Source organism: Myxocyprinus asiaticus, chromosome 26 (genome assembly GCF_019703515.2).
Source record: "Myxocyprinus asiaticus isolate MX2 ecotype Aquarium Trade chromosome 26, UBuf_Myxa_2, whole genome shotgun sequence".
Classification (NCBI taxonomy): Eukaryota; Metazoa; Chordata; class Actinopteri; order Cypriniformes; family Catostomidae; genus Myxocyprinus; species Myxocyprinus asiaticus.
The window spans coordinates 17,205,179-17,217,297 of record NC_059369.1 but is presented as its reverse complement, the minus strand read 5'-3'; the positions used below and the strand labels follow the sequence as shown (position 1 = coordinate 17,217,297).

Sequence of the window (12,119 nt, the reverse complement as noted above, 5' to 3'; positions counted from 1 at the left end):
CCCGAGATGGGCATGGCGCCACGGGACACATCGTGTGGCCATCATGCCGGTCTGTCACCGTTTCTTCAGCCCTTGGACCAACCTCTCATTTCTAAGGGCAGGTGTTCCCCTAGAGCAGGTCTCCAGGCGCGTCACAACAGACGCCTCCAAAACGGGCTGGGGTGCTGTTTGCAACAGGCATGTAGCCGCCGGCTTGTGGATGGGCCCGCGGCTGCGTTGGCACATCAACTGCCTCGAGTTGTTGGCAATTCTGCTCGCCCTGCGGAGGTTCTGGCCATTGATCCAGGGCAAGCATATGTTAGTTCGGACAGACAACACGGCAACGGTAGCATATGTCAACCGCCAAGGCGGTCTGCGCTCTCGTTGTATGTCACAACTCGCCCGCTGTCTCCTCCTCTGGAGTCAGCAGCACTTCAAGACGCGGAAGACCTAAGCGACCTCTATGAGGCACCCGTATGCCTTTAAGTGCCGTTTGTTCGCCAAGTGGTGTTCTTCCCAACAGGAAGACCCCCAGAGATGAGCAGTCGGATCGGTGCTTTCCTTCCGGCAGGAGAGGTTGGAAGGGAGGCTGTCTCCTTCCACCTTAAAGGTGTACGTTGCTGCTATAGCAGCACACCATGACACAGTGGACAGTAAGTCCTTAGGGAAGCACGACCTGATCATCAGGCTCCTGAGAGCGCCAGGGGGCTGAACCCCTCCAGACCATGCCTCGATCCCTCATGGGACCTCTCTGTAGATCTTCAGGGTCTACAGAGAGCCCCCTTTGAGCCTTTGCAGTCAGCTGAGCTTAAGGCATTCTCCTTGAAGACTGCCCTCCTGACTGCGCTCACTTCCATCAAGAGTGTAGGAGACCTGCAAGCGTTCTCTGTCAGCGAAACGTGCCTGGAGTTCGGTCCGGGCTACTCTCACGTGATCTTGAGACCCCAACCGGGCTATATGCCCAAGGTTCCCACGACCCCTTTTAGGGACCAGGTGGTGAACCTGCGAGCGCTGCCCCAGGAGGAAGCAGACCCAGCCCTGTCGTTGCTGTGTCCGGTGCGCTCTTTACGCATCTATTTGGATCGCACGCAGAGCTTTAGGATCTCTAAGCAGCTCTTTGTCTGCTTTGGTGCACAGCGGCCAGGTGTATCACTTGCACATAGCGCCTTTCACCTCCTCTGAGCTGAAGACATGCGCCATTAATTCCCAGTAGTGTTCACAAACTATGTTCCCTGGTTGACTTCCTCCGAGCCCTGTGGCAGCCGAGTTTTCGGAGAGACTCGCCGCCGGCCCAGTACACATGCTAACTAAGAGCCCTGTTCTGGAGTAGGTGCTCCGCATGTAGCAGTTCCCTGTAAGGTAACCCCATGCGATGTATATCTTCCGCTAATTCGTTTCCCTGTTGGCAAACTGCGTCTTCCTTGGGCAGAGCCCCCTCTGCCACAGTCTCCATGTTTGTAGTAACTCCTCCCCCGTTGGGTAGGATCTACCATGAGACTTCTCCACATGGTCGGCAAGACCATGTGACGTATTTTCCACTTAAGTATCCCCTGGCAGCCCAGTCGGATAATCCCCCTTGTTTTTTAGGGAGTGGAAAAAAAGAAGGGGAAAAGAGGCCATGACTGGGTTAGCCTGTCTCTATCTTTTGGGTAGTCGACTTGTTCCGAAAGGGCCGTTCGACACTCATAACTATGTTGGGGGATGTTACTGTTGGCCTGGTGCACTGGCTACAAGGCACACAGTTGTCTGCCTGTCACACTGCCAGTTCACGTAACACAGTTCAGATAGTTGTGCCGTTTTGTTTAGGGACCCCTAGTGTCACTACATCGACAACGTCGAGTGAGTGACAGATAGGGAACGTCATGGTTACTTGCATAACCTCCATTCCCTGATGGAGGGAACGAGATGTTGTGTCCCTCCTGCCACAACGCTGAACTACCCGCTGAAATGGCCGGACCGTGTCTCGGCTCCTCAGCATAAAATCTGAATGAGTGGTTGCATACCAGCTCCTTTTCTACCCGTATGTCCGGGGGAGTGGCATGCAAATACCACTCGCCAATTTTCATTGGCCTTTTATCAAACACCAGAGGTGTCTTGGGCTCCCAAGAGTGACCCCTAGTGTCACTACATCGACACAACATCTCGTTCCCTCCATCAGGGAACGGAAGTTACACAAGTAATCATGACGGTAAGTTTTTATAGTACAATGACCTCTTATATATCAAAATACCAAAGAAAAATTGAAATGACCCCTTTAAAGCACATCGTGAACCAACATTTATGGCTTAAACTCTGGCTTAGAGGAATGATGACCTTCGTTGTTTGTGCTTTGTATGTTATGCTTAACTTGAATCATATGCAGAGGGTGATATTTGTTCCAAATTTGTTCCTTGTTAAAGTTCGTTGCCTTTGCTTCAGTGGAATTTCAGTACTCCTGTACTTGCTTCCTTGTAATACTTTTTCCTTAATGTCCAGGGGCTTTCCTCTTGTGCACTTTAATTTCTGAGATTTTTAGTCTTCCCTTAAAGCTATTTTTCTTATTTTAGTTATCAATCAAATTACATCTCCTTTGAGTGTCCTATGCATCATTCCATCCTTCCCCTACAAGAGACTATAGTGCTCCCTGACTCATAAAAACTTTTGTGCTCCAGTGAATTACTGTATATATTATGTAGACTAGCCTAGTAACTATTTGTATGATAAACCCTACTCCTTGTATTAAGTATTTTATTCAGCCTCAAGAAGCTGGGCAGTGCAGTCATTTTTTGTAAATGTGAATTCTCTTAATTTAACCTTCCCTTGATTAGTGGATAGGATCCGACAAGACTAACCAGAATGATGGCGTGTCCATAATGCTGAAATACCAGAATTTTGGCATGGCTAGAACAAAAACAAGTTACAGCTATGACATGAAATATGTTTTATGCTATATGTATATTAATATAAAAGTAAGGGTGACATCATTATATCAGAAACTGACTCATGCTTGTCATTTCCTTTATAGACTACTGTAAACTTTTTTTTTTTATTGTAATTCAACCATTTTCACTGAAGTCTACAGAGCAGCACCTTTACCTTCTGTTTTATTATGTTAATATCTGACCAAACCAATGAAAACAAGAAACAAGAAAAGAAACTAAATAAATAACATGCCTTGCTTATGTTATTTCAATAACGAATTCCTTATTTTCAAAAGGACAGTAATGAAGAGTCTAATACAGTTTCAAATACAGTTGTGCTCAAATGTTTGCATACACTGGCAGAAATTGTGAAATACTGGCATTGATTTTGAAAATATAACTGATCATGCATAAAAACTGTCTTTTATTTAAGGATAGTGATCATATGAAGCCATTTATTATCACATATTTGTTTGGCTCCTTTTTAAACCATAATGATAACAGAAATCACCCAAATGGCCCTGATCAAAAGTTTAAATACCCTTGAATGTTTGGCCTTGTTACAGACACACAAGGTGACACACACAGGTTTAAATGACAATTAAAGGTTAATTTCCCACACCTGTGGCTTTTTAAATTGCAATTAGTGCCTGTGTATAAATAGTCAATGAGTTTGTTAGCTCTCACGTGGATGCACTGAGCAGGCTAGATACTGAGCCATGGGGAGCAGAAAAGAACTGTCAAAAGACCTGCGTAACAAGGTAATGGAACTTTATAAAGATGGAAAAGGATATAAAAAGATATCCAAAGCCTTGAAAATGCCAGTCAATACTGTTCAATCACTTATTAAGAAGTGGAAAATTCCGGGATCTCTAGATACCAAGCCAAGGTCAGGTAGAACAAGAAAGATTTCAGCCATAACTGCCAGAAGAATTGTTCAGGATACAAAGAAAAACCCACAGGTAACCTCAGGAGAAATACAGGCTGCTCTGGAAAAAGATGGTGTGGTTGTTTCAAGGAACACAATACGACGATACTTGAACAAAAATGAGCTGCATGGTCGAGTTGCCAGAAAGAAGCCTTTACTACGTAAATGCCACAAAAAAGCCCGGTTACAATATGCCCGACAACACCTTGACACGCCTCACAGCTTCTGGCACACTGTATTTTGGAGTGATGAGACCAGAATAGAGCTTTATGGTCACAACCGTAAGCGCTATGTATGGAGAGGGGTCAACAAGGCCTATAGTGAAAAGAATACCATCCCCACTGTGAAGCATGGTGGTGGCTCACTGATGTTTTGGGGGTGTGTGAGCTCTAAAGGCACGGGGAATCTTGTGAAAATTGATGGCAAGATGTATGTAGCATGTTATCAGAAAATACCGGCAGACAATTTGCATTCTTCTTCACGAAAACTGCGCTTGGGACGCTCTTGGACTTTCCAGCACGACAATGACCCTAAGCACAAGGCCAAGTTGACTCTCCAGTGGTTACAGCAGAAAAAGGTGAAGGTTCTGGAGTGGCCATCACAGTCTCCTGACCTTAATATCAATGAGCCACTCTGGGGAGATCTCAAACGTGCAGTTCATGCAAGACGACCAAAGACTTTGCATGACCTGGAGGTATTTTGCCAAGACGAATGGGCAGCTATACCACCTGCAAGAATTTGGGGCCTCATAGACAACTATTACAAAAGACTGCATGCTGTTATTGATGCTAAAGGAGGCAATACACCATATTAAGAACTAAGGGTATGCAGACTTTTGAACAGGGGTCATTTCATTTTTTTCATTGTTGCCATGTTTTGTTTTATGATTGTGCCATTCTGTTATAACCTACAGTTGAATATGAATCCCATAAGAAATAAAAGAAATGTGTTTTGCCTGCTCACTCATGTTTTCTTTAAAAATGGTACATGTATTACCAGTTCTCCAAGGGTATGCAAACTTTTGAGCACAACTGTACATGAATGAGAAATGATACAATCTGATTAAGACAGTTGATTAACAGTTTCACAGTTAACACAAAAATCCTTCATCCAGTTTTAACCCAATTTAAAGAGGTTTACCGCTCTTGGAAGTCAGATCGATCATTTAGCTGACATTTTATGACTTCCAAAGAGACTTCACTGATTTATTCCTGTTTGTGTACAAAAGTGAGTTGGCTGCAGTGTCCCATCTTTGTGGCCTGTTAGGACACCAGCAGTAATAGAGCAGCAGAGCTGAGAGGAAGAGACTCTTAAGAACATTACAATCAGGGAGGGAGGGAGCTAGACATTCAACAGTTTTTTTTCCTCATGAGTAGAACTTGCTGTTGTTTATTTTTTGCTGTTTATTTATCCTGCAGAGAGAGATTGATGGACAGATATGAATATCATCACTGAAAGTGTGATGCATCTATAAATGAACAAACAACTTCGTACATTCACTTTTTCTCAGTGTATGTGAACTCCTGCGAGAGGTCGTCACGGCGATGAGGGGCTGTGGCACGCTGCAGGTTGGAGTGAGTGTCGTAAAGGCAGAATTCGCCGCTTAACTCTGCCTGCTTCTTTTGCAGTTGCTTTGAGGAGCAGTAGAGCTCTTCCTGTGCTTTCTAAAGAAGCAAGTCAGATGTAACAGGGGATTTACATTAAATTAACATGTTATTTATTAAAGCTGAAGTGTGGAATTTTTTCAATTTTAAAATACTTTATTCAATCCCAGCGTAAAATGCAGAGACAAATAAGTCAGCTATTTTGTAGAGTGATTTCCGCTAAAAGTATAAACACTGTGGCTCTGTGGCACTATCAAAACTTTGCGACTTGCCCAGCACAACAACATTGGAACACCCAATGGCATACATTTGGGATGGGACGAACTGTTTGTCCAACCAATGGAAGATCAATCACTATTTTTCCTATTCCATTTGGTGACCCTAGTGGCGCAAAAATTACACACTTCAGTTTTAAAGCTTAATTTTATTTTATTTTCTAAAACAAAATATTAGCTATAGTATAGATTCTATACCGATCATGCCTGCTTTAATAGTCGCATGGGGATAAAAAGATTTTAATAAGATGTTTCTTACCTCCACCTGCTGTATATCAACATACACCAGAAGAGATGCAAGCTCCAGGTTTTCACTGAACCCGTTCTTCAAAGGGACAGACCGATAACCTGTGAAAGCAACAAGCTCAGTTCTTTGTGCTCAAACACCAATTTGTATTTTGTTGCATAGTGTTTCGAAAATCGGTTCATTTTGCAGTGCATTTTTTTGTGAGCTGACAGAATTACCTGTACGAACACCTTTCACAGGGTAAGTTGCCTGGGCCAGGAAATTGGGGTCAGAGAACATGTCCTCCTCAAAGACCACGAAGCGTAAAAAGGTGAGGTCTGGCTCATACACGTTGAAAGTAACTGTCTCTGAAGGCTGATGGTGCGGCCCAAGCCACACAGGGTTCAGACCATTATCATCTGTGGATACAGGCAAACCAAACTCTTCTTAATTTGCTACAATCTATAAGATTAATGCATATAAAGTAATAAAAATAATCTATTTCATTAACACTATAACTTTCATTAACAAGTCAATAATTTGGCAATGAGGAACCGTGTTTTCCTCTTTTCTTATTAGGTATCTATTTTTAAAGTTGGCATGAAATCAAAATGTACCCTATTAATTTTTTTATTCATGCATGTTACTGGTCTTATTGTGAATTATTCATCCATGCATATTTGCTATTTTATGAAAAACTTTTGATGTATTTTCGTCTGATACTCTCCAAAAATCCTGTTCCCTACCCCAAACTACCTTGGTTACGGGCCCGCTGGCTTGAACTTACATTTCAAACGAGGAATAATTACGAAATTTGCGGTTGTGTTCAAGACATTTCACGTCTGAATGCTCCTGAGGTGATCTCTACTGAATACAACGCAAGTTGGATGCGTCTAGGACACAACATAAGCGATTCATCCCAAGGAGGCCATAACACTAAAAGTTCTGCATTATAAACTTTCACTAGTATTAGAAAAGTACTAGCCAAGACAGAGATAAGAGTGCAATACAATTATCATTATGAGTGTAGGGTAAAGTGCTCATGAAAAATGTATGTCTTTAGCTGTTTTGTGAAGACCAAAGGAGAGTCTGCTTCAAATCAAATCAAATCACTTTTATTGTCACAACCATATACACAAGTTCAATATTGAGTGAAATTCTTGGGTGCAGTTCCGAGCAACATAGTAGTCGTGACAGTGATGAGACATATACCAATCTATAATAAACATCAGATTTACAACACAATTTAAAATCTAATATACACATAATTACACACAACACAATATACAAATAATAACATACAATGTACAGTATACAATACACACAATATAGAATACACATTATACAATAAAAAAAGTATATATAGTATATATAGAATGTACAGTAGGTTGTATTGTACTGTATTGACATTCAGGCTGTCAGTTGATAGTAAGTTGCCAGTGTGTTGTTAAGAGAGAATATATTATAGTAATAATATAATTTATGACAGTCCGGTGTGAGATATAAGAGTAATAAAGTGCAGTGCTGATGTATTTTGATCATGGGAGATCAAGAGTTCAAAAGTCTGATTGCTTGGGGGAAGAAGCTATCATGAAGTCGGCTGGTGTGGGTCCTGATGCTGTGATACCGCCTGCCTGATGGTAGCAGTGAGAGCAGCCCATGGCTCGGGTGGCTGGAGTCTCTGATAATCCTCTGAGCTTTTTTCACACACCGCCTGGTATATATGTCCTGGAGGGAGGGAAGCTCACCTCCGATGATGTGTCTGGCAGTTCGCACCACCCTTTGCAGTGCTTTGCGGTTGTGGGTGGTGCTATTGCCGTACCAGGTCGGAGATGCAGCCAGTCAGGATGCTCTCTACAGTGCAGGTGTGGAACCATGTGAGGATGTGGCGGTTCATTCCAAACTTCCTCAGCTGTCTCAGGAAGAAGAGGCGCTGATGAGCCTTCTTCGCAACGGCTTCAGTGTGGATGGACCATGTTAGTTCCTCAGTGATGTGGACACCCAGGAACTTGAAGCTGCTGACTCTCTCCACCGGTGCTCCATTGATGGTGATGGGACTGTGTTCTCTATCTCTTCTCCTGAAGTCCACCACAAGCTCCTTTGTCTTACTGATGTTGAGGGAGAGGTTGTGCTCCTGACACCAGTGTGTCAGAGTGTGCACCTCCTCTCTGTAGGCTGTTTCATCATTGTCAGTGATCAGACCTACCACTGTCGTATCATCAGCAAACTTAATGATGGCATTGGAGCTGTGTGTTGCCACACAGTCATGTGTGTACAGGCAATACAGGAGTGGGCTGAGAACACAGCCCTGCGGGGTTCCAGTGTTGAGGGTCAGTGATGAGGAGATGTTGCTGCCCATTCTAACCACCTGGCATCTGCTTGACAGGAAGTCCAGGATCCAGCTGCACAGCGAGCTGTTTAAGCCCAGAGCCCCGAGTTTCTCATCAAGCTTGGAGGGCACTATGGTGTTGAATGCTGAGCTGTAGTCTACAAACAACATTCTCACATAAGTGTTCTTTTTTTCCAGGTGGGAGAGAGCAGTGTGTGTTGTAGATGCAATGGCATCATCAGTGGAGCGGTTGTTATGGTAAGCAAACTGCAATGGGTCTAGTGAGGGAGGCAGCACAGAGCAGATGTAATCTCTGATTAGCCTCTCAAAGCATTTGCTGATGATGGGGGTCAGAGCAACAGGACACCAGTCATTTAAGCAAGTGATTTTGGATTGCTTTGGAACAGGCACATTGGTGGACATTTTAAAGCATGTGGGGACTACAGACAAAGAGAGGGAAAGGTTGAAAATGTCCGTAAAAACACCAGCCAGTCGGTTCGCGCATGCTCTGATGACGCGGCCCGGAATGCCGTCTGGACCCGCGGCTTTGCGAATATTCACCCGTCGGAAGGATCGGGTTACATCCGCTACAGAGACGGAGAGTGAACTAACCTCTGTAGCTTTGGCCGTGAGAACTCTCTCCGCGAGGGCGGTGTTATTTCCCTCAAAACGAGCATAAAAATATTTAGCTCATCCAGGAGAGGGGCAGCGGTGTTCATGGCGGAGTTTTTATTCCCTTTAAAGTCTGTGATGATGTTAATTCCCTGCCACATGCTTCTAGAGTTGGTGGCATTAAACTGTTCTTCAATCTTTTGTTCCTGTACTGACGTTTTGCTGTTCTGATAGTTTTTCGGAGGGCATAACTGGCTTGTTTATGCTCCTCCGTATTCCCGGAATTAAAAGCGGAGGTCCGCGCATCAAGCGCCACGTGAACATCGCTATTGATCCAAGGTTTCTGGTTCGGGTAGATCCGTATTGTTCTGGTCGGAACGACGTTCTCTACGCACTTTCTGATGAAACACATTACGCTATCAGCGTGTCGTCATCAGAGGCGGACCGGAACATTGAGGAATTTGAAGTCCGGTTTATGGTGTGTAATTGCAGAACCAATGTCCAAAAGTGTTTGTCTGTCGTAGATAATAAGGCAGACAACATCCAATACAAAAAACATAAGAACTGTAAACAAAACAAACAAAACACTACAATGTTGTGTCAGAGCTCGCAACGCAGCAGCCATACTTGGCGCCGTCTTGAGTCCAGTGACCGGATGGAGTTGGGGAGGTCATTCCACCATCGAAGTACAGTGAAGCTGAAAGTCTGAGAAAGTGATTTGGTGCCTATTTGTGTTGGTACCAGAAGATGCCACTCATTTGCAGACCACAGCCTTCTGGTGGGAACGTAGCTCTGCAGAAATGCTTGTACGTAAGATGGTGCAGACCCAGTGACTTTTCTGTATGCCATCAGAGCCTTGAACTTGATACATGCAGTAACCGGCAGCCAGTGTTTTGCGAAAAGGAGGGGTGTAACATGGGCTCTCTTGGGTTCGTTGAAGACCAGCTGTGCTGCTGCATTCTGAATCATTTGCAGAGGCCTAATTGCACATGCAGGAAGGCCGGCTAAGTAAGTATTACAGTAATCTAGTCTTGATGTGACAAGAGACTGAACAAGGAGTTGTGTGGCATGTTCAAAGAGGAAGGGTCTTATCTTCCTAATTTTGTACAGTGCAAATGTACATGATTGGACTGTTTTTAGATGTGATCTGTGAATTTGAGTTGGTTGTTGATTGTCACTCCTAGGTTTCTGAGCGTTTGGATGGTGTTATTGTAGATGAACCCAGCTGAATGGTTATGTTGTACTCAACAGTAGGGTTGGCTGGAAAGACATGGAGCTCAGTCTTCACTAGGTTAAGTTGAAGGTGGTGTTCCTTCATCCGAGCAGAGATGTCTGCCAGACAGGCCGAGATCCGAGCAGTCACTGTGGTGTTGTCAGGCTATGAGATAGGACTTCATTCATATTTTTAATGCAGGAATCTTGGAATGTACAGCACGAGTAAGTGTTCTTTTTTCTCCTTTATATTGTTAAAATGTTGCGATCTTTAATCGCTTGTTGCATTGGACTTGCACAACAGTTCCAGACTTGTCGTAAGCAAAGTCTGCGATGTGCTGTGCGCGTTTGTGTACTGGTTATGGATTAATGTTGTCAGTTAAATCATCTTTTCGGTTCTCAAGTCAGTGGGACATTGTGGAAAGGACACTTTTTACAACCCAATCAACAGCATAATCAAATGCATAAAATCAAGTCCCCACCCTACATTTGTTTCTTGTTCGATAAGCAGTTTTACTATAGAAATACTTCACAAAATAGAAGAAAAGTCGGTTGCAATTTCCGTTTCATGCCGACTAACTATTTTATCTGGTTAAAATACGATTCCTAATTTAAGAATTAAAGGTTCAAAAACAATTTAGTCCAGAAGCCACGTCTTACGGCAAACAATAGTCTTGAATTTGTTGTCATCTGTCTGGCCACACAGTTCAATTTCCACAAAGGGGCTGGCAATGCTGCGACCAGGTTTGGGTAGATGTCGTGCTGCTATCACCTGAGCAAAAAATAATCATTTATATTTTAAAACATTAGAAGCGTTAAGATTCATTATACTTAGACAATTTTATATTCATTACTCTCAGTACTGATGAAAACAATTTACAGTGCTGTTTTTGAAAAAATGTAAAATTAATTTAGGTATGTTAGAAAATGTTTAGAAGTGGATTTTCCATGTTAAGCTAAACACTGAACAATCAGAATTGAATTTCCACTTAAAAATGAAGCAGCAGCCATTCAGTCCTCAAACTTTGACTAACTGAATGTTCTTTTGTGTGAATCAGGAATGTAGATTCTGTCTTACTCTAATGGTGATGGTATATTTGACATTCTTCTTCTCCTGATAAGGGTCATAAATATCTGACCGCATCAGTTCAGGCTGGAGCACATATCCTGTGCCTCCGTTCAGACTGAAGAGGGCGCTGTTCAGTTGAGTGTACTTATCTAAGGAGAGAAGTGCCCAAAGGATTTAAAAGGCTAGTTCATTTTTGAGCCTGTTATTTCCTTGTCTTATTTTAATAGTACAGTATCATCTAACATTATTCATTATATTTTATATCTTTCACACTTCCTCCTAATTTTTAACTTTCCCTCAAACAAAACCTTAGCTTTCACTGTGTAATTTCCTCTCCTCCTTGTTTACTCCTGGACACTTCAAATTACCTGCAGTTTGAAAGTTAAGTGCCACCATGTGGCAGCCACACATCCACAGAGGATACGGGTCATAGTTGGAGGAATCCACCCGTTGGCCTTTAGGGTAGATGCGGCTCAGTGCCTTGCGGTTATACATCATAAAATCTTTTGACTTGCTTTTGCTGGGTACCTTATTCTCTATGAAGGAGCGGACCTCCTTGTAGGTATAATTGTCTGAAATACAAGAGAGAGAATTGTTTAGACATCACTGAGTTCCACAGAAACAGTTTTCCTTATCATAAAGTTATAATTTATATGATATATACAGTTGCCCCAAAAAGCATTTGGATACTACGCAACACAAAACTGTTGAACGGAATTGCCAAAATAAACTGTTTAAAAACAAGCTTTCTGAATACGTCTCCCATCTGTTGTTGACTGAACAAACAGATAGTCCTGCCCAAAACTCACTTCATTGGTCAATGTTGTTGTGTCAGAATGGACAGGATTCTCAAAACATAGCGCCACAGAGAAACTGTGTTTATAGTTTTTGAGAAAAGGTTCCTATATGAAAGTATTATAACACTTCATCTTTAATAATTTATTATCTTAATTCTGAAGTGGCTTAAGTGTCCAAATACTCATTG

The 12,119-nt window shown here is 42.8% G+C and overlaps 1 protein-coding gene across 4 annotated transcripts in view; it reads right to left on the bottom strand.

The window, feature by feature from the left end:
• Positions 1-3,045: 3,045 nt before the first annotated feature.
• Positions 3,046-12,119, bottom strand: part of LOC127417260 (1-phosphatidylinositol 4,5-bisphosphate phosphodiesterase gamma-2-like) — a 57,962-nt gene continuing 48,888 nt past the window's right edge. For 3 of the 4 annotated variants that reach the window (XM_051657140.1, XM_051657137.1, XM_051657139.1), the window contains 7 exons: positions 11,503-11,706; positions 11,144-11,283; positions 10,726-10,837; positions 6,152-6,331; positions 5,946-6,034; positions 5,302-5,471; positions 3,046-5,219 (listed from right to left, as the gene is read on the bottom strand). In XM_051657140.1, coding sequence (XP_051513100.1) covers positions 5,304-5,471; positions 5,946-6,034; positions 6,152-6,331; positions 10,726-10,837; positions 11,144-11,283; positions 11,503-11,706 — 893 coding nt within the window. In that variant the 3' untranslated portion in view covers positions 3,046-5,219; positions 5,302-5,303. Of the gene's footprint in view, positions 5,472-5,945; positions 6,035-6,151; positions 6,332-10,725; positions 10,838-11,143; positions 11,284-11,502; positions 11,707-12,119 lie in introns of all 4 variants that reach the window. The other variant, XM_051657138.1, reaches the window with a different exon arrangement.